The 23,945-nt window shown below is 39.3% G+C and overlaps 1 protein-coding gene across 1 annotated transcript in view; it reads right to left on the reverse strand.

The window, feature by feature from the left end:
* deptor (DEP domain containing MTOR-interacting protein) overlaps positions 1 to 23,945 on the reverse strand; it is a 100,234-nt gene that overhangs the window by 43,913 nt on the left and 32,376 nt on the right. Inside the window, exon 5 of the mRNA XM_061953474.1 lies at positions 2,936 to 3,114. Coding sequence (XP_061809458.1) covers positions 2,936 to 3,114 — 179 coding nt within the window. The remainder of the gene's footprint in view (positions 1 to 2,935; positions 3,115 to 23,945) is intronic.

Below are 23,945 nucleotides of genomic sequence, written 5' to 3' on the forward strand. Positions count from 1 at the left end.
TGTTGATAAAATATAGCCTGATACAGGACTTTATTTCATTTCATATATTACAATTCAATTCATCCAACGTGACAGTTTTGGACTTTGTCATTATTTATTTGTGTTTTTCCTGTGTTTGCTTATTTTTCTGTTCCGCTCTTTCTCTTCTAAGTTGCCACTTACTGTGTTGTATTTCCCAGCCTTGCTTCTGAGACGAGGCCGGTGCATTGTTTTGCATTGATTGAATGCACATTGGCAGCGTTGCGTTTTGTTTATATCTATAGCCGCGTTCACGCCGTATGCATGTTTTTCACCCGACTGCAAGTTTTATGTATTTATCTGTGGTCTCTTGCTGAGCCACATTGGTGCTCCCTTCTTTTTTGGACCATTTAATTACATTTTACCTGCACGTCGCCTGCTGTCTCTGCATCTTGGGGTCACGCCAACAGCCGGCATTTGGCACTGTGACAGTTGCCTCGGTTTAGATGAACAATTGTAATTTGAAGTATCCAAACAAGACTGAAGCACGGAGGACCACTGTGAAGCCGTTACCATAGACTCAGTGACAACACACAAAGCATTGCGATGTGTGTTGTAACACACACACACACACACACACACACACACACACACACACACACACACACACACACACACACACACACACACACACACACACACACACATTCCAAGGCCTTGGAGATGATTGGGTCTATCATAGCTCATGAGAGATGGGACGCACAGACAGAAAGAGAAATAGTTCTTTGCCTTCATTCTCTCCTACTGAAAAGGAACATACAGTATATACACTGCACAGCCACATAGTGTGCAAGCTGTGGAAGACATCAACAATATGTGAAGGCCAGTCCAGCTTAATGTTGTGTAGATGTGCATCTCTGACATCAGTGACAAATTCAATTTGATGTCATGTGGGGGCCTGACACAGGCCACAAATTGCCTAATTAGATATACTGTACAATCAGAACAGTGGATTTCATGTTAAACATTGTTCTTCTTTTTTAGTGGTTTTAAAATCATGTTATTATGTTCTGGTCCCTATTTGAGCTGCTTTTTTTGGCCACAACATTAGATACTAGGGGTGCTCAAAAAAAATAAATAATAATAATTCAAATTCCAAATGTTTTTTTTTTAAATTCCAATTATAAACAGATTCATAATTTTCAAGAATCAAAAAAAATTTTTTTTTTTAAAAATGGTGCACTTTTTTTGCATTTTTTTCTTAGAGAAAATTTTTGGGGAGAAAAAACATTAAATAACTATCATTGATATTATTATGATTTAAACTGTTGATTTTATTAATTTTTAGTTTTCTTTTTTTTTTCTTTTATGTCCTGTTAAAGGCCTACTGAAATATGATTTTCTTATTTAAACGGGGATAGCAGGTCCATTCTATGTGTCATACTTGATCATTTCGCGATATTGCCATATTTTTGCTGAAAGGATTTAGTAGAGAACATCGACGATAAAGTTCGCAACTTTTGGTCGCTGATAAAAAAGCCTTGCCTGTACCGGAAGTAGCAGACGAGTAGCGTGACGTCACAGGTTGTGGAGCTCCTCACATCCGCACATTGTTTACAATCATGGCCACCAGCAGCGAGAGCGATTCGGACTGAGAAAGCGACGATTTCCCCATTAATTTGAGCGAGGATGAAAGATTCGTGGATGAGGAAAGTGAGAGTGAAGGACTCTGTGGTAAATTTTAAATGTGCTCTATAAATAAAGTTGATTTGATTTGATTTGATTAGAGGGCAGTGGAAGCGATTCAGATAGGGAAGATGCTGTGAGAGGCGGGTGGGACCTGATATTCAGCTGGGAATGACTAAAACAGTAAATAAACACAAGACATATATATACTGTATTAGCCACAACACAACCAGGCTTATATTTAATATGCCACAAATTAATCCCGCATAACAAACACCTCCCCCCTCCCGTCCATATAACCAGCCAATACAACTCAAACACCTGCACAACACACTCAATCCCACAGCCCAAAGTACCGTTCACCTCCCCAAAGTTCATACAGCACATATATTTCCCCAAAGTCCCCAAAGTTACGTACGTGACATGCACATAGCGGCACGCACGTACGGGCAAGCGATCAAATGTTTGGAAGCCGCAGCTGCATGCGTACTCACGGTACCGCGTCTGCGTATCCAACTCAAAGTCCTCCTGGTAAGAGTCTCTGTTGTCCCAGTTCTCCACAGGCCAATGGTAAAGCTTGACTGTCATCTTTCGGGAATGTAAACAATGAAACACCGGCTGTGTTATCCGGCAAAACAGTCAGGGTGTGCATTCTACGGCGGGGGTGCGTTATCCGGCACAACACCTGCCGCAATACACCGCTTCCCACCTACAGCTTTCTTCTTTGCTGTCTCCATTGTTCATTGAACAAATTGCAAAAGATTCACCAACACAGATGTCCAGAATACTGTGGAATTTTGCGATGAAAACAGACGACTTAATAACTGGCCACCATGCTGTCCCAAAATGTCCTCTACAATCCGTGATGTCACGTGCAGGCGTCATCATACCGAGACGTTTTCAGCAGGATATTTTGCGCGAAATTTAAAATTGCACTTTAGTAAGCTAACCCGGCCGTATTGGCATGTGTTGCAATGTTAAGATTTCATCATTGATATATAAACTATCAGACTGCGTGGTCGGTAGTAGTGGGTTTCAGTAGGCCTTTAGGTACACTTGCACAATCTAATGAGATCCATTAGAAGATTGGGCCTTTATAAATATAATAAGATGTATTGTAAGGAATACAACTTTAATAGCCACTTCCCATTGCCAATAATGTAAATGGGATGTTTGAGCGCTATTTCCTCAATCTGTTATAATCTGTGCATATTTGTTCGTGTAGTAACAGCTTTGAGTTAAAAAACAATTTACAAAAATGAGATGCAACCAACGCCCCCTGCCCCCTCACCATGCTGGATGATGCCATGCTCGAGGAGGCGTCGTCCCAGCTGCTCCGTCTCCTCCCTGGTCGCCATCTCGCCCTCTTGGACCAGCCAGTCAATGAACTCGGCGGCCACCAGCGTCCGCTCGAAGGTCCCGCCTTCCTCCTCCCTGGTCTGCAACAGGCTGTTCTCTGTGTTCATCAACCTAGACAACATCGAGGGAACTTTAGTGATGGAAGAACCAGTTCTTAAATAACACTTGAAATGCAACATTTGCAAAAACAATGTTAAAGGTGGCTGCCACTCAAAATAATTGTGTAGCAGATTTACAAGTCAGTATTTTTGTTGAGTGTTGAAATTATGAATGCATGCCAAATGTAACAGAGCAGCAGCTCAGACACATTCCAGAGATTATAATCTAAATAACTGGAAATACGTTGAATCTAAAATGTTATTCTGCTAAGCTCTCAAATCTTTTAAGATGCTGATTAACATAACTCAATGTGTGTTAAATATTGCAAAATAAATATAGAAATGTTACATCGTATTTTCAACAGACTAATTAAATGTATTCCTATTTTTAAAATAATACATCACAATTTATCCGAGTTGTATAAAATGTTTTGTCTTTACAAAGTGTTGATTGATGCTGTCAGAGGTGTTAATGTAATAATAACGGGTTTATTATTGCATGACAGCACACTTGGGATGTAACTACGTTTGTATATGGAAATGTCATATCGCTAGTATTGTGAATAAAATTATCACGTTATTATTATTATCATGGTATTGTTGAACATGCTACTACAGACACTGAAATCTTATGTGTTTAATTGAAAACGTCTTCTATTCATGTTAGCATTTAAGCCAGCAAGCGATTAGCTCACTCGCTGCTTCTGTGCGAAATGAGCAGTGTCACTGTGAGTTTTTCAAAGTGTGATAATCTATCACGGTTTTACGATGACGAAAATTTTAAACGGTTGATAATAAAGTGATTTAATGAAGGTCATAACACAAGCACTTAGACATCATTTACACATATTATAAAAACATTTTCTTCCTCAGAACTGTACAGTGTGTGTAATTTATTTGCATTTGCAACTAAAAATAGGCTGTGCTAATATTTTTTTTAAAAAGGCACACACGTGCAAATACTGATTTTAACCCCTAAATTTGCATTTTGCTCTGAATATAAATCCATCCAAATTGGACTAAACTAGGGATGTCCGATAATGGCTTTTTGCCGATATCCGATATTCCGATATTGTCCAACTCTTTAATTACCGATACCCTTGCAGACTGTATTGATATATATTGATATATAATGTAGGAATCAGAATATTAATAACAGAAAGAAACAACCCTTTTGTGTGAACGAGTGTGAATGGGGGAGAGAGGTTTTTTGGGTTGGTGCACTAATTGTAAGTGTATCTTGTGTTTTTTTATGTTGATTTAATAAAAAAAATTACAAAAATAAAATAAAATAAAAAACTGATACCGATAATTAAAAAAAAACGATACCGATAATTTCCAATATTACATTTTAACGCATTTATCGGCCGATAATATCGGCAGGCCGATATTATCGGACATCCCTAGACTAAACTAAAACCTTTACACATTTGTGTACAATGTTTGAAATAAGATCAAACATAACCAAATGGACAAGTGATTGACGCGGGTGTTGGAATAATTGTTTGTAAGTTATCACAAAAGAAATGTTGTATTATGAATGCTGTATTTCAAATGTTGTATTATGAATGCTGTATTTCGAGGCCTAACAAAAGGATGAAGGCTCGAGAAACGCCACTGTGAGTTCAGCACGGACAGATGGCAGGATGTGCTCAACTCCTGGAGGAACTCTCTTTGAAGTGTTAAACGAACTCTCTTTGAAGTAATTCACAAACTCTCTTCCCTCTATTTGGTCAACGCTATTTACGACACGCTGCCTTCTTGAAGTCACTGTGGACAGGAGACGGGAGGGGTTGTCCATTGTCCTCCAACACCTGCCCCAGCTGGATCCAGGAAGAGCCAAGCCCGAGAAGTCCTCTTCTTGGACTTCAAAGCGACCAAAAACAATGACTGTTTTACATATCTCCCCATTCCTATTGTGACATATGTTGGTGCGTGAACATGGAAGATCTGAATTAAAAGAGGAGACGAGAACCTTCTTGGTCAGAGCGTGCTAAGACACTGTAAGAGGTTACAGGTTGAAGCCGTCTCTCCTCAATTGAGTCCAAATTGAATTCTGTCTCTGTTTGATTCCTTGCCTTTTGTCTTGTGTAACAGATGTCCTGTATTTGAACCTGACATCTAATTGGTCCTTCGAGCCGGATTCCAACACGTCTGACGATTCCAGCATGAGTGAGTGAAACCAGAGGACCATGGCAACCAAATCCTGATTGAGGAACTGCTTTTTCTTCATTTCGGGCTGGAATTGAAAGATTGACGGAAAATCCGAGGACAACAGGAAGGAAGGCAGAGAGCAGTGAGTACGTTTTAAATTGACGAAGAAAGAAACGACTGAGAGAAAGCGTGTGACTGAGGGTTACGACGCATAGACAAACCCTGTAAATCCTAGGCTCTAACAGGTAAAACAAACCCTGTAAATCCTAGGCTCTAACAGGTAAAAAGGCCAAATTAGAGGGACGTCGGAGTCCAACGTCCGTGAGTATTAACATTTTAAATAAAAACTGAATTAAGATAAAAACTGAAGAGGCAAAAGACTGAGGGTTACGACGCATAGACAAACCCTGTAAATCCTAGGCTCTAACAGGTAAAAAGGCCAAATTAGAGGGACGTCGGAGTCCAACGTCCGTGAGTATTAAAATTTTAAATAAAAACTGAATTAAGAAAAAAACTGAAGAGGCCAAAAGACTGCAGGTAAACGGAACCGCGAAAACTGGAATCCGTAATATCCATAAACAAACATACTAGGGGGTGTCGGAGCCCACAATAATTTGAAATATCCGTGAACCATTATCCTGGGGACGTCGGAGTCCAACAGACCTAAAATGGTCTATTCAGAATAAAAAACTGAATTTTGTCCGTGAAAAAACAATAACCTGGAGGGCGACGGAGTCCGCATGTAATATACATTGAAATTTCCGTAGATCAATATACTGAAAGGTGTGAATGTGAGAGTGTGTGGGAGTAATCGCCATTAGGCTATCACTCCATATGAAAGTTGTGAGAAGTAAATAGTGGGTTATTGTGGATGCTCTAGGCAAGACACCTCCACTGGGGAACCATCTCCAGTAGAAGCGACGTGTACCACAATAATAAATTAAACCACTATCTTACAACAAAAACAAAAGTAATCCTTATAAGTTTCAGCTCTGTATGGGGCGACGGATTACTCCAAATTCTCAAAATGGAAAGAGGGACACAAAGAAACGCAGATCTAATATGGTCTATTACAATCTATTTAAACCAAAATAGAAGACAACAACCACAACGTCAGCGGTTAGACCCTACTGCATGTTGGCGTTGAAGCAGAGAAGGACATTTTGCAAGAAACTGTCCTGGGAAAAAAAAAATCAAAGTAACTCAGCATGACTGTTAAAAGACGACACCAATTAGTCATGTTGTCAGCGTATGCCATTAGTGGTAAGATCGCTGCAAATGTGTTTGTTTGTTTGTTTGTTAAGTGTGTGTTTAAGTGTGTATCTTTCCAGGTACAAATTGTGTAAAAACCCTGGAGGTTCAAATAAAAATAAAAATAGGTTAAAGGAAAAAGCAAATAGGAGAATAATCTCAAAGTGCTAACGTGAGAGAAAAGTAAAAAGAAATGAAGAAATGGGGAAAAATCAATAAGAATTAATGCAAAATGAAATAAACTAATGCGAAAGAGAGATAATGGGGGTATTGAAATAAGAGCTGAAGAAAAGGTAGACTGAAGATATACATGTATGTTTGGATATATAAAGAGCGCTTTTATATATACAAATATATATATGTATAATTAAATAATGGAACAAATAAAAACCTAGATTAATAACTATAATAAGAGTTGAGAGGTATAGTATGATAAAATGATAAAGTGGGTTACATGTTTATTAGCTGAGGGAAGAAAAAAAAAAAAAAAAGGAGAGAAGCTCAAGTGTTGCTGACCTTTGCCCTTAAGAGTGCACTCACCACTTACACATCACCATGTGTGTGTGTGTGTGTGTGTGTGCGTGGCGCAGTGGGGGAGGTGTGGAAGTGAATTTATTACATGTAAATTTAAAGTAGGTTTAACTTTGAAGTGTAGTATAACATTCTTAAGTTAGATTATGGGAAGAATGTAAATTCAGAGTTTAAAAGTATAGATTAAGTAGCATATAGACAGTTAAGTGAGTTTAAAACATTACTTAAAAAATGCATAAAGTAATATGTATAACAAGCATTGTCCTGAGGTTCCATGCAGATCTAAACAAAGGCAAAATAATGCACCTTGGATGATAAACAGTTTGAAAAATGCATGTAAAAAGAAAAATAGACTTTGTAAGGCGTTTATCAAATCAAGAACAGAGAATGCTGAAAAACGCTGTAAGAACTACAAAAACAAGTTGACCAATATATTGAGACAAGCAATGAAAGGAATACAAAGAAATTATGAGGATGATGTTGAACAAAAAAGACATCTATGTATGTCCAGACAATAAACCAATCTTACAAAGAAAAATCGGTATAAGTGAGCAGCAATATTGAGCCAAGGTTGAACTCATGGCTCAACAGGAGGGATATGAATGCCCTTATACAGAAGTACTATACTTCCTATAGTTTAATTCTTATAAAAAAAATTGTATAAAACATCTATGCAATTAACTAAATAAGAGTGAAGGAAAACATTATTGTCTGGTCATAGTAGATGCATTTTCAAAGTAGTTAGAAATATTTCCTAAAGGAAAAGCAGATGTGCTGACAGTAGCAAAAGCATTATGCAAATATTTAGTAAAAATGTACATTAACATTACAAGTACAACAGGACTAACACCATTTGAAAGATAGTGGAAAGACCAACCTGGGTACACTTAGTACATTGTAAAAAGGTCATTTCTGTTGAATCATCCAATAAGGCAAGGGAAGCAAAGTCTGGTAATAGTGTGGACGCACACGATGACTAGAGTTGAGCCAAACCACTGACCTTGGTAGAGGAGTGAATCAGCAGAAATGACACCCCAATTGCTCAGACGGTCCATAAACATATGGGTTAACGATATTGGTACTGGTCAGCCCTGCCCCCCTAATATGTTTCACTTGGGAATCTGAGTAAAATGTAGAACTCAGGAAACAAAATGATACTGCACCCATAGTAAACCCAAACCACTGGCAGAATCAAGAAGTAAAATACACTCACAGGGGAGGTCGTATTAGAAGACGGGCAATGAGAGGATTCGGAGTAACCCCATTAGTGAAAAAAAAAATGCCAGAAAACCCATGCCAGAAAAACAGTAATGGGAAAAAGTATTTGGGATTGTATTTAAAAAGGTCATATAATGGAAAAAAAGTATTTGGAATTGTATTTGTGTTATCAAAGGGACATGTTAACTAGCACACTACAAATTCCACTGTGACAAAGTTGTAAGCATACCATTTGATGGTGTGTCAAAGTTTGATAATAATTGGTTCCTGTTTTGGTAATTAATTTGTTCCTTATGGCGGAGCAAGTGGGAAAGGCTACAAAAACTGATTGTGTTGTATGTATAAGCCCAGACAATTACTCAAGATGAGTCAAAAAAAAAAAAAAGTTGAATTGAAGTAATGAGCAAAACAAAATTGACCCTGTAGCTAAAGAGACAAAACAGAAACCAATATTTGATAAATATGTGAAAAAAGCTAATTATACCTGCATTAACATGCAAGACTCTGTACAACAGTTAGGAAACGTATCATCAGATAACTGCATACACATAGTAAAAGTATAACACGCCTGAACAGTTTGATATCTGAACATTGGAAAATAATTAGACATGATGTAAACTGGCAAAGTGTTGTAGATCCAACTTATATTGATGGGTGTCCAAGAGGTGTATCTGACGACTATAAATTGGTAAATCAAGTTGCAGCTGAATTTGAATCATCCGTCTACTGGTGGTGTACGATTAACAAGAATGTTGACAGAATAAACTATGTCCACTACAACGTACAGAGATTGGGAAATTGGACACAGGCCGGACTTGAAGCAGTCGCTGATCAACTCGCCGCCACCTCCCTTATGGCCTTTCAAAACCGTATGGCGCTGGACATGTTGTTAGCGGAAAGAGGGGGTGTGTGCGCAATATTTGGTGAACAGTGTTGCACGTTCATACCAAACAACACCGATGCAGAAGGTAGCCTGACCAAAGCACTGGAAGGCCTTCGCACCCTCAACGGTAAAATGAAAGAGCACTCAGGCATAGATACATCTATGTGGGATGGGTGGATGGACGGTTTCGGCAAATACAAGTCTTTGGTATCATCAATTCTAGTATCTATGGCCGTGTTTGTAGCAATACTGACGTTGTGTGGATGTTGTTGTATTCCCTGTCTGCGTTCTCTGCTTAACCGTCTGATTACCACAGCGATTAGCCCAGCAGATGATAAAGCTGTTCAGATGCACCTCCTGGCGGACGATAAGGAAGATGAATCTGATGATGGGGATACCTACCTGGATGGTGTTCCTGATCTGTTTCCAGACCCAGTAACGATGAGAAAAATTGATGTTGAACTCTGAGTGTAAACATAACTTGGCCCTAGGAAAATGAACCGTTAACTGAAAATCGCAAGAAGAAGTTATTGGGGATGAAGAGAATCTGGGGAGGTTTTTGCGATAAACAGGGGGGAAATGTTGGAATAATTGTTTGTAAGTTATCACAAAAGAAATGTTGTATTATGAATGCTGTATTTCAAATGTTGTATTATGAATGCTGTATTTCGAGGCCTAACAAAAGGATGAAGGCTCGAGAAACGCCACTGTGAGTTCAGCACGGACAGATGGCAGGATGTGCTCAACTCCTGGAGGAACTCTCTTTGAAGTGTTAAACGAACTCTCTTTGAAGTAATTCACAAACTCTCTTCCCTCTATTTGGTCAACGCTATTTACGACACGCTGCCTTCTTGAAGTCACTGTGGACAGGAGACGGGAGGGGTTGTCCATTGTCCTCCAACACCTGCCCCAGCTGGATCCAGGAAGAGCCAAGCCCGAGAAGTCCTCTTCTTGGACTTCAAAGCGACCAAAAACAATGACTGTTTTACATATCTCCCCATTCCTATTGTGACATATGTTGGTGCGTGAACATGGAAGATCTGAATTAAAAGAGGAGACGAGAACCTTCTTGGTCAGAGCGTGCTAAGACACTGTAAGAGGTTACAGGTTGAAGCCGTCTCTCCTCAATTGAGTCCAAATTGAATTCTGTCTCTGTTTGATTCCTTGCCTTTTGTCTTGTGTAACAGATGTCCTGTATTTGAACCTGACAGCGGGAGTGTCACTAATCACTGCAGCGATGTGCGTGTCCCTCCTTCTCTTCCTTCTCCATGCACAGACGGGGTGGGGGGTCTAACACACTCACAGTTTTTAAACACGGAAGAAACATCTTAGTTGGAGGAACTGTTCAGTAAAAGCAGTGTTAATTTTGTTCACTAATAATTTTTGTCCTCATAATCGTCAACGACCCATTTTCCTTTAACGAAATTAGGACGATAACGAATGAAAACAAAAGTACAATTTCGATTTTTCACCCGGTAAAGCAAGACTCCATACAAGACATTAGTACAATATCTCTTTTTCACCAGAAAGAAAGACAAGGGAAGACACACTTCACATTTCCCGCAGTATACAACAAAACATCTTGTGAACCCCCTGGCTCATTTTCTCCAGTAAAAATAGAACCAACTTGAAGTGCAGTCTGCAGACTAACCATCGGGACGTCTACGCGACAGTAAGTAGGCCAAAGTTAATATTTGGAAATGACCCATATTGTACTGAATTACTGATACTATCAAAGACGGTAGAGCAGAAGCAACACCGCTTTCTTTACCAAAAATCAATACTGACTTCAAAACAAACTGCTTTTGTCGTAGAGCATGATGCTGTGATCAGCTGACATAAGTATTAATTAAAAACAAGGCAGAGGTTTTATTTAACAATTATATTCCATATTTTTGGCCACTGTAACATATGTACACAGTTAGAACAGCAACACAGTGTTTGAATATCGGAAAATAAAACCCTGTACTTTCATCAAGTGACTCTTTAGATGGAGCCTGTGTACCGCTACCACAGCTTGAGTCACTGGTCTAAATAAATAGTACATGGTAAAATGTACACATTACATTTTAATGATGGAACAGAAAATAGTTACAATGTTATTGAACGTAATTGTTAAAATATGATTTCTCCAATTTATGCACTCCAAATTTCATCGATAAAAATTTGTGTATGTAAATAATGTAACGCTGTACTATAGCATTTCTCATTACATTCTTCATAGAGATGTCCGATAAATGCGTTAAAATGTAATATCGGAAATTATCGGTATCGTTTTTTTAATTATCGGTATCGTTTTATTTATTTTTGTTTTTGTTTTTTTTATTAAATCAACACAAAAAACACAAGATACACTTACAATTAGTGCACCAACCCAAAAAAACTCCCTACCCCATTCACACTCATTCACACAAAAGGGTTGTTTCTTTCTGTTATTAATATTCTGGTTCCTACATTATATATCAATATATATCAATACAGTCTGCAAGGGATACAGTCCGTAAGCACACATGATTGTGCGTGCTGCTGGTCCACAATAGTACTAACCTTTAACAGTTAATTTTACTCATTTTCATTAATTACTAGTTTCTATGTAACTGTTTTTATATTGTTTTACTTTCTTTTTTATTCAAGAAAATGTTTTTAATTTATTTATCTTATTTTATTTTATTAATATTTTAACAAAGGACCTTATCTTCACCATACCTGGTTGTCCAAATTAGCCTTTATCGGACATCCCTAATTCTTAATGTTAGGATTTGAGCGTCAAATACATGTTCATGTTCCCTTTTCATTATTTCCTGTTAAATACATACAATAATTTTAATACAAGTGTACGCACTGCGCATAATTTTATTTTATACTTCGGTTAGAGCAAGTGAATATGTTGTAGTCCATCATGCACCTAGCTCTAGTGTTAGTTTAGGGATGTTCTCGGCATTTAATTGAGTGTTGCAGTAAGCCTTATGATGGTTTATATGTATGAATGCACATCCGTACATTGTTTGGGTGTTAATAATGAAATTGTGATATTTAAGACATTCCATATTGCTCCTAAATATCATCTGTGCTAGTAATTTTTTCAAATTAGTAGCACCGGTGCTACTGGTGGAAAAGCTAAGCGTACAGCTCTGATCTTGACATTTTCTGCAAATATGTGCAATACAATGCAGATACATTTCTCGTTTTATTTTTTTCATTTTATTTTTATTTTTAACGCGACTACCTAGCCTTTGAGCTCCCCTTTAAAAGTGTAATCTCTGTGGTTTATAGTTAATGTTATTGTTAATTGATTTTCCATGTATACACCAACCTCTCTTGGGACTACAGACGGAAACCAGCCTTAGGCTAAAACCTGACATATTTATATACAATATATACTGTATTATCATCAATATGTGCTGTCCTTATTTTAAATAAAGAATAAACCAAACCAACAGCACACGGATATATTTATCATATTATGGCTTTTTGTTGAAGCTGTAAAAGGAAATTAGGTGCAGCTCTACACTACTGCAAGTGGGTCAGTGTGTGTGTGTGTGTGTGTGTGTGTGTGTGTGTGTCAAGGAAACGTACCGTCCATAGTTAGGACATAAATCATGGTCCCAATAAGGAAAACCATTGCATCTAATAGAGAATGTCTCATTTGCACCCCAGGTGGTGAAATCTATCAAAATTAGGGTGGTCCAAAAAGGGAGGGATTTTTCAAATTGACTTTGTGCTGGTTTTAAAAGTGCTCCCCCTTTATTATTGTTATATATATATTTTTTATTTTTAATGTATTTATTATTTTTATTTTTATTATTACTCATTTTTATTTTATTTTATTTTTTAAATTTTATTTTTTATTTTATTTTTTTTATTTTATTTTATTTCATTTTTTTTTTTAAATCTTATTATTTATTTGTGTGTGGCGTCGCGCGGGTCTCACTTCCTGTTGGATGGGGTCCGTGCCCGTGTGGCCCGACCTTGCGCTGTGGGGTCTCTGTTGGTGACTTGGTGTGGTGGCGGCGCAGCCCCCGTGTCTGGTCTGGATGCTGTGTCCCGGTTGTTTGGGCGGTGGTGTGTTTGTGCGGGTTTGGGTTGGGGTGGGGGGCCTTTTGGTTGGGGGGGTTGTTGGTGTCTCTTGTTTGCGTGTTGGCGTTCGGGCTGACCGGCGGGCTGGCGCTGGCTGGTCTCCATGGCCCTGGTGGCGTGTGGTTGCTGTTCGCAGTTTTTCTTTGATCGCTTTGATTTGATTGGCTGGTGCTGGCTGTCTGGGGTTATTGCGGCTGCTGTTTCTGCTGCCGTTTGTTTGTGGTGTGGGCGCCCGTGGCTGCTGGGTCTGGTGCAGGGGTGTGGCTGATGTTGTGACTGGTGGCAGCGCGTGCGCGTGATGGCTGTCGGGGCTGACGAACTGTGTATATGTATGTATATGTGTGTGTATGTATGTATGTTTATATATGTGTATGTGTACATATGTGTATGTATATGTATATATGTGTATGTGTGGGTATGTATACGTGTATGTGTGTATGTGTGTATGTGTATGTGTATGTGTGTATGTATGTATGTATGTATATTTCTGGGGGTACGCTCTGGGCCTGCCTGTCAGACGGGGGTCGACGCCTCAGGCTACTGCATCCGAACTGCGTGTCTGGAGCTCCTGGGTCCCGCTGTCCATCCCTTCCGGGTGCCCGTCTTGGTTGGGGCCTGTTGGGCCTAGTCCCTGCGTCTATTGTGGTAGCTTGGTGCTGCAAGGTATTCCGAGGTGCTGCGAGTCGGCCAGTTGCTGGGGTAGTGACCTTGTTTGTCAGCATGTCTGTGATCTTCTTTTAATTCTTTTTTTTTTTTTTAAATTAATTAATTAATTTATTTATTTATTTATTTATTTTTTAAATATATTTTATTAATATTATTTTTTAATTTTTCCCCTCCCTCAGGGGGGGGGGCTCGGCGGGGCGGTTGCTGGTTGTTCCATCTCCATCGTTGGGGTCCCTGCGGGTGGGGTGGGTGGTTCCCGTGGCCCTGTGCCTGGGTGGTCCTGCGGCGGCCGGTTTGGGTGGGGTGGCCGGGGGCTGGCCTCGCCGCGCTCTCCGGGGGTGGGGGGTGGGCTCGTGGGGGCCCGGTTGCCGGTGGGGCGGGGGCGGTCTTCCCGTCCGGTTGCGGGGAGTCTCTGGGTCCCTCGGGCGGGGCGTCTCGCCTTTCTGCCCGTGTGGGGTGTAGTCTCTCGCTGGCTTGGGGTCTGGCTGTCCCCTGCTTTTCTCGTGCCCTGTCCTCTGCCGGGTGCGTCTGTCTGCGGCCTGCTGCTGGCCCTTGTGGGCGGTACGGTGGGTCGGGCTCTGGGGTTCCTGTCGCTGGCCGGCTTGGCTGCGTGGGGGCGGTGGTCCCTGGTTCCCTGGGCACCACGCCTCCTGTTTGTGGGTTGGGCTCTCGGGGGTGATGGGGCCGTGCTCTGGCTCCCACGCACTCTGGGAGTCGAATGTATTGTACATGCAAATTCACATGTGCTCACATACGTACATAGGTACCTACGCTCCCACATACATACACAAATACAGTACATATTTACCTACCTAATGTTCGTACATCCACACGCACATTCAATATACAAACATACACATACACATACTGTACATATACATTCACTGTACAAACACATATACACATTCTGTACATATACATTCATTGTACAAACACATATACACATTCTGTACATATACAAGTACATATGCATACTTACACTCATGCACATAATCACGTTTCATCAAACATATATTAACGTTGTTGCCCTAGGGTAAACTGGGTGTAACACATGGCACACTGACAAAGCTTAACCTATTGTGACTATAACAATCTACAAGGTTAATGTAGGTTGCTTCTCTTTCTCCCCCTCCATTTTTCTGCATTCTTTCGTATCTCAAGTTATCATTACGTATATGTATTGTTGCATTTAAACAACTGTATTTTTGATAATAAAGGTAAATTATTGGTATTGTTCATTATCAATAGCGCTATTTCTATTGGTATTTGTATTGATCCATTTGTAGTGTAATAATGCTCATTGTCATTTCTGTATTATTTTTTATTTTTCGCTAACTGCTTATTTGCTATTACTTTTACCATCATATTTGTACATGTCATATTTGCTGATGTTGCTCTATTGTTGTTGTTGTTGTTGTTTGCTGTTGTTGTTTTTGTCTCTCTGTCTAATCCCCCTCTTGTCCCCACAATTTCCCCCTCTGTCTTCTTTTTTTTTTCTCTTTCTATCCCCTCCTGCTCCGGCCCGGCTGCACTAAATGATAATATAAATACATTTAATAAAGTCAAATACAAATAAGGCAACAAGAGAAGTATCCTACACTTCTCTTTTGTAAAGTAAATCTGAACAGCCGTCATGGGCATCTACATCAACTATATGATTTGCCTGAGAAGCTGGACAGGACATAAAAAAAAAAAAAAAAAAAAAAAAAAAAAAAAAAAAAAAAAAAAAAAAAAAAAAAAAAAAAAAAAAAAGTGCTCCCCCTCTGGTCAACATATGAAATAACAAGTGTGTGTAAAAATTTGAAGTGCTCCCCCTCTGGCCAACATATGTAATAACAAGGGTGTGTAAGAAATTCAAATGCGTCCCCTTTGGCCAAAATTAATTAAAAAATAAAAATAAAAAAATGTACATGACATGCTGTAATAAATTGAAAATAAATAATGAAGATTAAAAAACAATTACAAACAAAAAATAATACAACAAATACTAAAAGCTTACCTTTTTTATATTTGCATAGTATGTACATATTATTAATGTTGTAAATACAAATCTTTATATATCTAGAAAGGGTGGTCCTAAAGAGGTAGGCATTTTTCGGAGGTCCCAAGTAGGTAAGAAATACAAGAATGTGTGTTTGTGCTTGTGTGTGTGTGTGTGTGTGTGTGTGTGTGTGTGTTTGTGTGTGTGTGTGTGTGTGTGTGTGCGTTTCCTTGAATCAGCAATAAATGTGATAGCATGTTGCCAAAGTAATGTGTGAAAAATGCACAGCAACAAAAGCTACACACAAACTAACAATAACAACTGACAAGTACACACATGCAGAAAGCAGAACTGCTGACTGCTGTCACTGTCTCAACCCTGCACAAATGTCAGTTAACTCCAGTGGCCAACTAGGTGAGACAATGTCCCATGCAGACACACCGTGCTGGTACGGATACCCACCTTTGAAAGGGTTCATGTCTCAACATGTCAGTAAAGTGCAGTAAACCTGGGAGTATCTTGGCAGGCCATTGATCACACACTAGAACTGTCACTGTTGACTGACATGCCTAAATCAGAAGCAACTGCAAGCCGTTTATCAGGGACGGTGTGGCGCAGTGGAAGAATGGCCGTGCGCGACCCGAGTGTCCCTGGTTCAATCCCCACCTAGTACCAACCTCGTCATGTCCGTTGTGTCCTGAGCAAGACACTTCACCCTTGCTCCTGATGGGTGCTGGTTAGCGCCTTGCATGGCAGCTCCCTCCATCAGTGTGTGAATGTGTGTGTGAATGGGTAAATGTGGAAGTAGTGTCAAAGCGCTTTGAGTACCTTGAAGGTAGAAAAGCGCTATAAAAGTACAATCCATTTATCATTATCATTTATCTGACACATGTTACAGCTAACCATCAGTCAAATTAGGATGTGAAAGCAGAGAGAATAACGTCAATGAAAATATTGATGGATAAAAGTTTAGGAACAGTGGTAACTGATTAATTATTTTCATTTACAGTATGTATGCATTTTAAATGGTTGTTTTCTGTTGATGATGTAACACTTACAGTAGCCACACCTATTTCCACCATGCAAGACAAACGTGCAAAAATTGAGCAAGATTAAATATCTAAAATGTGTTCAAAAATATATATTTACATTACGGTTGTCAAAAATTAAGTCATGTGATTAATCTAAAAAAAAAAGATCACATTATGTGTATACAAAGATTGATCACACAATTTATTTTGACCCCATGCTCCTTCACCTTAACCGAGGATGGTTACTTGAGAGGCAGTGTGGGTTGTAACACGTCAATGATCAGTTCAATGCATATGTTAGTAAAAACATGAGTGAGGAGACTTCTACTGGTGTGCTCACTGGCACATTTCCTGTCAAAATACACACTGACAGGACTTCAGATAAAACTATTACCAAGTTTTGAGCAAATAAATGACGTGCATTCAAGTAAAACATTTTTTTTTAAATGAAATTCCTTTAATGAAATTGTATTTATGTACAAACCCCGTTTCCATATGAGTTGGGCAATTGTGCTAGATATAAATATAAACGGAATACAATGATTTGCAAATCATTTTCAACCCATATTCAGTTGAATATGCTACAAAGACAACATATTTGATGTTCAAACTGATAAACCTTCTTTTTTTTGCAAATAATCATTAACTTTAGAATTTGATGCCAGCAACACGTGAAAAAGAAGTTGGGAAAGGTGGCAATAAATACTGATAAAAATGAGGAATGCTCATCAAACACTTATTTGGAACATCCCACAGGTGTGCAGGCTAATTGGGAACAGGTGGGTGCCATGATTGGGTATAAAAACAGCTTCCCAAAAAATGCTCAGTCTTTCACAGGAAAGAATGGGGCGAGGTACACCCCTTCGTCCACAACTGCGTGAGCAAATAGTCAAACAGTTTAAGAACAACGTTTCTCAAAGTGCAATTGCAAGAAATTTAGGGATTTCAACATCTACGGTCCATAATATCATCAAAAGGTTCAGAGAAACTGGAGAAATCACTCCACGTAAGCGGCATGACCAGAAACCAACATTGAATGACCGTGACCTTCGATCCCTCAGACCGCACTGTATCAAAAACCGACATCAATCTCTCAAGGATATCACCACATGGGCTCAGGAACACTTCAGAAAACCACTGTCACTAAATACAGTTTGTCGCTATATCTGTAAGTGCAAGTTAAAGCTCTACTATGCAAAGTGAAAGCCATTTATCAACAACATCCAGAAACGCCGCCGGCTTCTCTGGGCCCGATATCCTCTAAGATGGACTCATGCAAAGTGGAAAAGTGTTCTGTGGTCTGATGAGTCCACATTTCCAATTGTTTTTGGAAATATTCGACATCATGTCATCCGGACCAAAGGGGAAGCGAACCATCCAGATTGTTATCAACGCAAAGTTCAAAAGCCAGCATCTGTGATGGTATGGGGGTGCATTAGTGCCCAAAGCATGGGTAACTTACACATCTGTGAAGGCACCATTAATGCTGAAAGGTACATACAGGTTTTGGAACAACATATGCTGCCATCTAAGCGCCGTCTTTTTCATGGACGCCCCTGCTTATTTCAGCAAGACAATGCCAAGCCACATTCAGCACGTGTTACAACAGCGTGGCTTCATAAAAAAAGAGTGCGGGTACTTTCCTGGTCCGCCTGCAGTCCAGACCTGTCTCCCATCGAAAATGTGTGGCGCATTATGAAGCGTAAAATACGACAGCGGAGACCCCGGACTGTTGAACGACTGAAGATCTACATAAAACAAGAATGGGAAAGAATTCCACTTTCAAAGCTTCAACAATTAGTTTCCTCAGTTCCCAATTGTTTATTGAGTGTTGTTAAAAGAAAAGGGGATGTAACACAGTGGTGAACATGCCCTTTCCCAACTACTTTGGCACGTGTTGCAGCCATGAAATTCTAAGTTGATTATTATTTGCAAAAAAAAAATAAAGTTTATGAGTTTGAACATTAAATATCTTATCTTTTAGAATATGGGTTGAAAATGATTTGCAAATCATTGTATTCCGTTTATATTTACATCTAACACAATTTCCCAACTCATATGGAAACGGAGTTTGTAAGTAAACTTTGATTGAATCATTGATCGAAAACGGTACTATACCAGCTTTGAAAAATACCGGTACCGTTTAATGCTGCTATGCAGCGGTGACTACAGAGCCCAGGCGCATGATGTTGAGTACATCAAAACGCACACACAAAGAGCATACAAGCAATAACATCGTGGAGAGGAAGAATTGCAAAAAAAACGGCATTTATACTGGTTAATAAAGTGGGTGCGTGAAGCGCAACGTGGAGGTATTTGGGCTTCAAAACTAATGATAAAGGTGACGCTTTAAACAGGGAGGCGCTGCGCTGCAAGTGTTGCTTTAAAACACGTTGCCATTCTCACAAACACACATACACTACTCTCATAAGTTAACCAGCTCCTCTGTTGTGCACATAGACGCACACACAGCTGCTTGGCTTAAAGGCAAATATTTGCAGAGTTAAGACCGCCCAATTAGCGTCAACTAATGCAAGTGAAATGACTGAATTTTGTGACAAATTCCAAAAATGTGTTTTATCTTTAACGATGTGTGTTTTGCCTGCTACATGTCTTATCTGTGTACATTCATCCATCGTTTTGCTTTTAGTATTTACTAATAATTGTATTTTTCTTAAAGCAGGAGGGGCAACCATAAATCATGACGCATTTTATGTCAATAAAGCTTTTTATTATATTCTAACTTAATCTTTGATTATGACAGATTATATGTAATATGGAAAATTGTAAATTGTTCTTTGAGTGCAACAAGTTTAATGCCTTTTGATTTATATTTTAACCTTCTAAAATTGTTCTTTGACTGCAATAGGAAACATTTGTTTAATGTATTATAATATGTTCTGTTAAAAACAAGCCAGTATTGAAATTTTTTTGTAGTTCCCTATATTTTGAAATGTATCGAAAAGTATTGATATGCATTTTGGTACGGTAACCAAATTATTGGTATCAGGACAACCCTAGTCCTGAGTCACATGATCAGATAGTGGCAATTTAAAGCGGAACTGCACTTTTTGGGAAATTTTGCCTATCGTTCACAATCATTATGAAAGACATGACAACGAATGGATTTTTTTTAAATGCGTTCTAATTATTAAATAAATGCAATCAAAAGTTTGCTTACAATAGAGCCTATGGGAGACATTCAATTATGCCTATTAGGCCCATAAAAAACATTCAAACACCTCCATTAGGGTTTTATATAAATGATGTAAGTATATATGTTACAGGCACATTTATAATAACATTTAGGTATTTTGATCATTTTAAGATAAGCGCATTAATTTCAAAAACGCATCACACTGTTGGATTTTTTTTTTCTTCATCGCTGATTTTTACTCACTGCAGACTTTATGAGAGTCAACAAACATCACTTACTGCACAAAGTCTGCTGTCATTAGGTTGCCGACTGCTAGGATGTTCATATATTCCCATTTAGATGAAGAATGTATCATAATCCTCGCGAATAAACGGAGTGGGGGGGTGATGGAAACAAGTGCTTTTCGTGTCATTCTTGCCAGTTCCAGGTCCTAAATGGCTGTCAAAGTATCCCAATTTGTTGGATTATATTCTCAGCCATCTACTTTTCAGGTGAGAGCAGGGCCGGCCCGTGGCATAGGCCGTATAGGCAAATGCTAAGGGCGCCGTCCATCAGGGGGCGCCACGCCAGTGCCACAAATGTTGGAGAAAAAAAAAAAAAAAAAAAAAAAGTTGGTACTATAATTTCTAAATACAAAAAATAATCCCACGTTAATTAAAATGCAAAGTAAAGCCTATTTATTAGAAATATTATTTGTTACAACATTACGCCCCCCCACCCCCCCTCCCCCCGCACGGTGCGCCCCCTCCCTTCCGGTATCATGACTCTTTTTGGACGTCACCACATCAAAAAATCAACACAAGATGTCAAAACGGCCAAAACTGTCAGGTGCCCAGGGAAGAAAAAAGAGAAAAGAAGAGGAGGAGAAACGAGAAAAGACAGAGGTAGCAGGTAGGTAACGTTAGCCTACATTACATTATTTGTCTGTTACAGAATGTGATAGTAGCTGGCTTTTTAACATTAAGCCAATGTTACATGATTCGGCAATTGCTAATCAATAAATAGCTAGTTCTGTTTTAACGTCGGGTTAATATTGTGGAGGGGGCTAAATTGTTATGGAAAATAATAATGTAACGTTAGGTAATTACAGTACTCCCACCTTACATTCCTCAGGGACATTTGTATTAGATCTTTTAAGCCGGTGTTTTTTGTTTACATTGTTATTGCCTTCTGGTTAGCTAATGTTTGCCCTGCAGGTAATAGTCACTTTTCCACCCCTTTATATATTAGGTATAGTTGTATGTAAAAAAAAAAAGGTCAAAGACAAAGCTATTCAGTTTCTTGTGAGTATATACACTTCACTGCCGATGTGGGGGGGCGCCACCTAAAATCTTGCCTAGGGCGCCAGATTGGTTAGGGCCGGGCCTGGGTGAGAGGCATGATTTATGATCTACACCAGGGGTGTCAAACTCAAATACAGAGTGGGCCAAAATTTAAAACTGAACAAAGCCGCGGGCCAAGGTTGAACAAATTAACCTTTTAATAGTGACCCAAACAAGTTTTGCATTAAATATTGAACAAGCAAGGCTTATATAACTTTATAGTGACAGGCAAAATCGAGTTTCAAATAATAATAATAATAATAAAAAAATATCAATGGCATATCAAATACAATTTAAATAAAAATTGAATGTCTCTTTTCTTTTTGCAGCCTTCTGAGGTAAATATCAACATTAACTTTTTCCACATGCTAATAAATTTGAAAATAAAATAATGAATAAATCAACCATTCAGGATTTTAAACTGCTGAATTTGCAACACACTGATCTAATCTGATGTGCCCAAGCCAGATACCTGCCATCTTTTCTTGGATGCTATTTCATTAATGTCGGGGCTCAGGCTTTGAGCTGAGGCAACCTTCATTATCGAACGAAGGTGTTCATCAGTCATTATATCTCGTATTCTACAGTCTTGAGGGCGTGCCTTACAGGCACTGCTTTTAACGTCCGCTTTTCATCCCTTCTAACAACGTGCCAGCCCAGTCACAAGATATGAGCGGCTTCTGTACGCACACACGTGAATGCAACGCATACTTCATCAACAGCGATACAGTTTACACTCAGAGTGGCCGTATAAACAACTTTAACACTGTTAGAAATATATGCCACACTGTGAACCCACACCAAACAAGAATGACAAACACATTTTGGGAGAACATCCGCACCGTAACACAACATAAACATAACAGAACAAATACCCAGAACCCTTTGCAGCACTAACTCTTCCGGGACGCTACAAAATACACCCCCCCCCCCCACACACACACACACACACCTTGTAGCGTCCCGGAAGAGTTAGTGCTGCAAAGGTTCTGGGTATTTGTTCTGTTGTGTTTATGTTGTGTTACGGTACGGATGTTCTCCTGAAATGTGTTTGTCATTCTTGTTTGGTGGGGATTTACAGTGTGGCGTATATTTCTAACAGTGTTAAAGTTGTTTATACAGCCACCCTCAGTGTAACCTGTATCGCTGATGATCAAGTATGCGTTGCATTCACTTGTGTGTGCGTGACAAGGCCGCACATATTATGTGACTGGGCCAGCACTCGTTGGACTGGACGAAAAGGGGACATGACGATTTTCGGGAGGGGCACTGAAATATGGGAGTCTCCCGGGAGGGTTGGCAAGTATGAGAATTAGCGGTGAATGAGGTGTTACAAATTTGGCCCGCGGGCCAGACTTTGACACCCATGATCTACATTAAACTTACAGGGAGCAAGGGAGCGAGGAAACAGCTGATCACTCGATGATGTAAACATAGGCACACACAGAAGTGATCACGTCGCTGCTCTAAATAGTTTGTCTGCGTTAGCGCTTATAATAACAAAATCAATAATACTTGGTTAACATTCAAGTCACGAAATGTAAATTGACTATTGTTAGCGCTTTTTGAATGGTTATTTATTGGATTTTATGGGCGGAATAATGGAGCTTCCATTAGGTCCGCTGTCAGCGGACTTTTATTTACGTTTGTTTAATATTTAGAAAGCATTGAAAATGAAATCCCACTGTTGTCATGTCTTTCATAATAATGGTGAACAAAGAAAGAAAGTACAGTTGCCCTTTGAGCGTATATAGGTCATCATGTACATGGCACTGGCAGATAATGATGTTGCATGTAAGAATGCACTCTGGGCCCGTTTACACGGCACACCTAATCTGATTTGTTTGCCCTCAAGTGACACAATATGTGTTACCAGTCTAAACGCTCCAAAGTGTTTCAAACTAAGCATTTCACGTGATTGGAATGTGATCTTTTCAAATGTGATCTTTTCAAATGTGACTGCAGTATAAACAGAAGTGCGACCAGTTTGCGACTTTTACGTCATATTTGGTCGAGCTACGTCATTTGTGTAATTGTTTTTCATCATCTACCTACTTCCTTCACACAACAGCCCCAGCACAAACCCACTGACACGCTGATCTGTGGCATCCATGTTTTCTCAGGCCTTCCTCATTTACAGAATTCGGCGTTCTGTCGGAATGAGCCGCTTTGTCGGAAAGAAGCTACCAGCGATGTTTATTGATTTACGCTGCTGCTGCATCAAAAAACGATACCTTAAAGGGGAACATTATCACAATTTCAGAATGGTTAAAACCATTAAAAATCAGTTCCCAGTGGCTTATTATATTTTTCGAAGTTTTTTTCAAAATTTTACCCATCACGCAATATCCCTAAAAAAAGCTTCAAAGTGCCTGATTTTAACCATCGTTATAAACACCCGTCCATTTTCCTGTGACGTCACATAGTGAAGCCAACACAAACAAACATGGCGGAAAGAACAGCAAACTATAGCGACATTAGCTCGGATTCAGACTCGGATTTCAGCGGCTTAAGCGATTCAACAGATTACGCATGTATTGAAACGGATGGTTGTAGTGTGGAGGCAGGTAGCG

The sequence above is a fragment of the Nerophis lumbriciformis genome, linkage group LG04 (genome assembly GCF_033978685.3).
Source record: "Nerophis lumbriciformis linkage group LG04, RoL_Nlum_v2.1, whole genome shotgun sequence".
Classification (NCBI taxonomy): Eukaryota; Metazoa; Chordata; class Actinopteri; order Syngnathiformes; family Syngnathidae; genus Nerophis; species Nerophis lumbriciformis.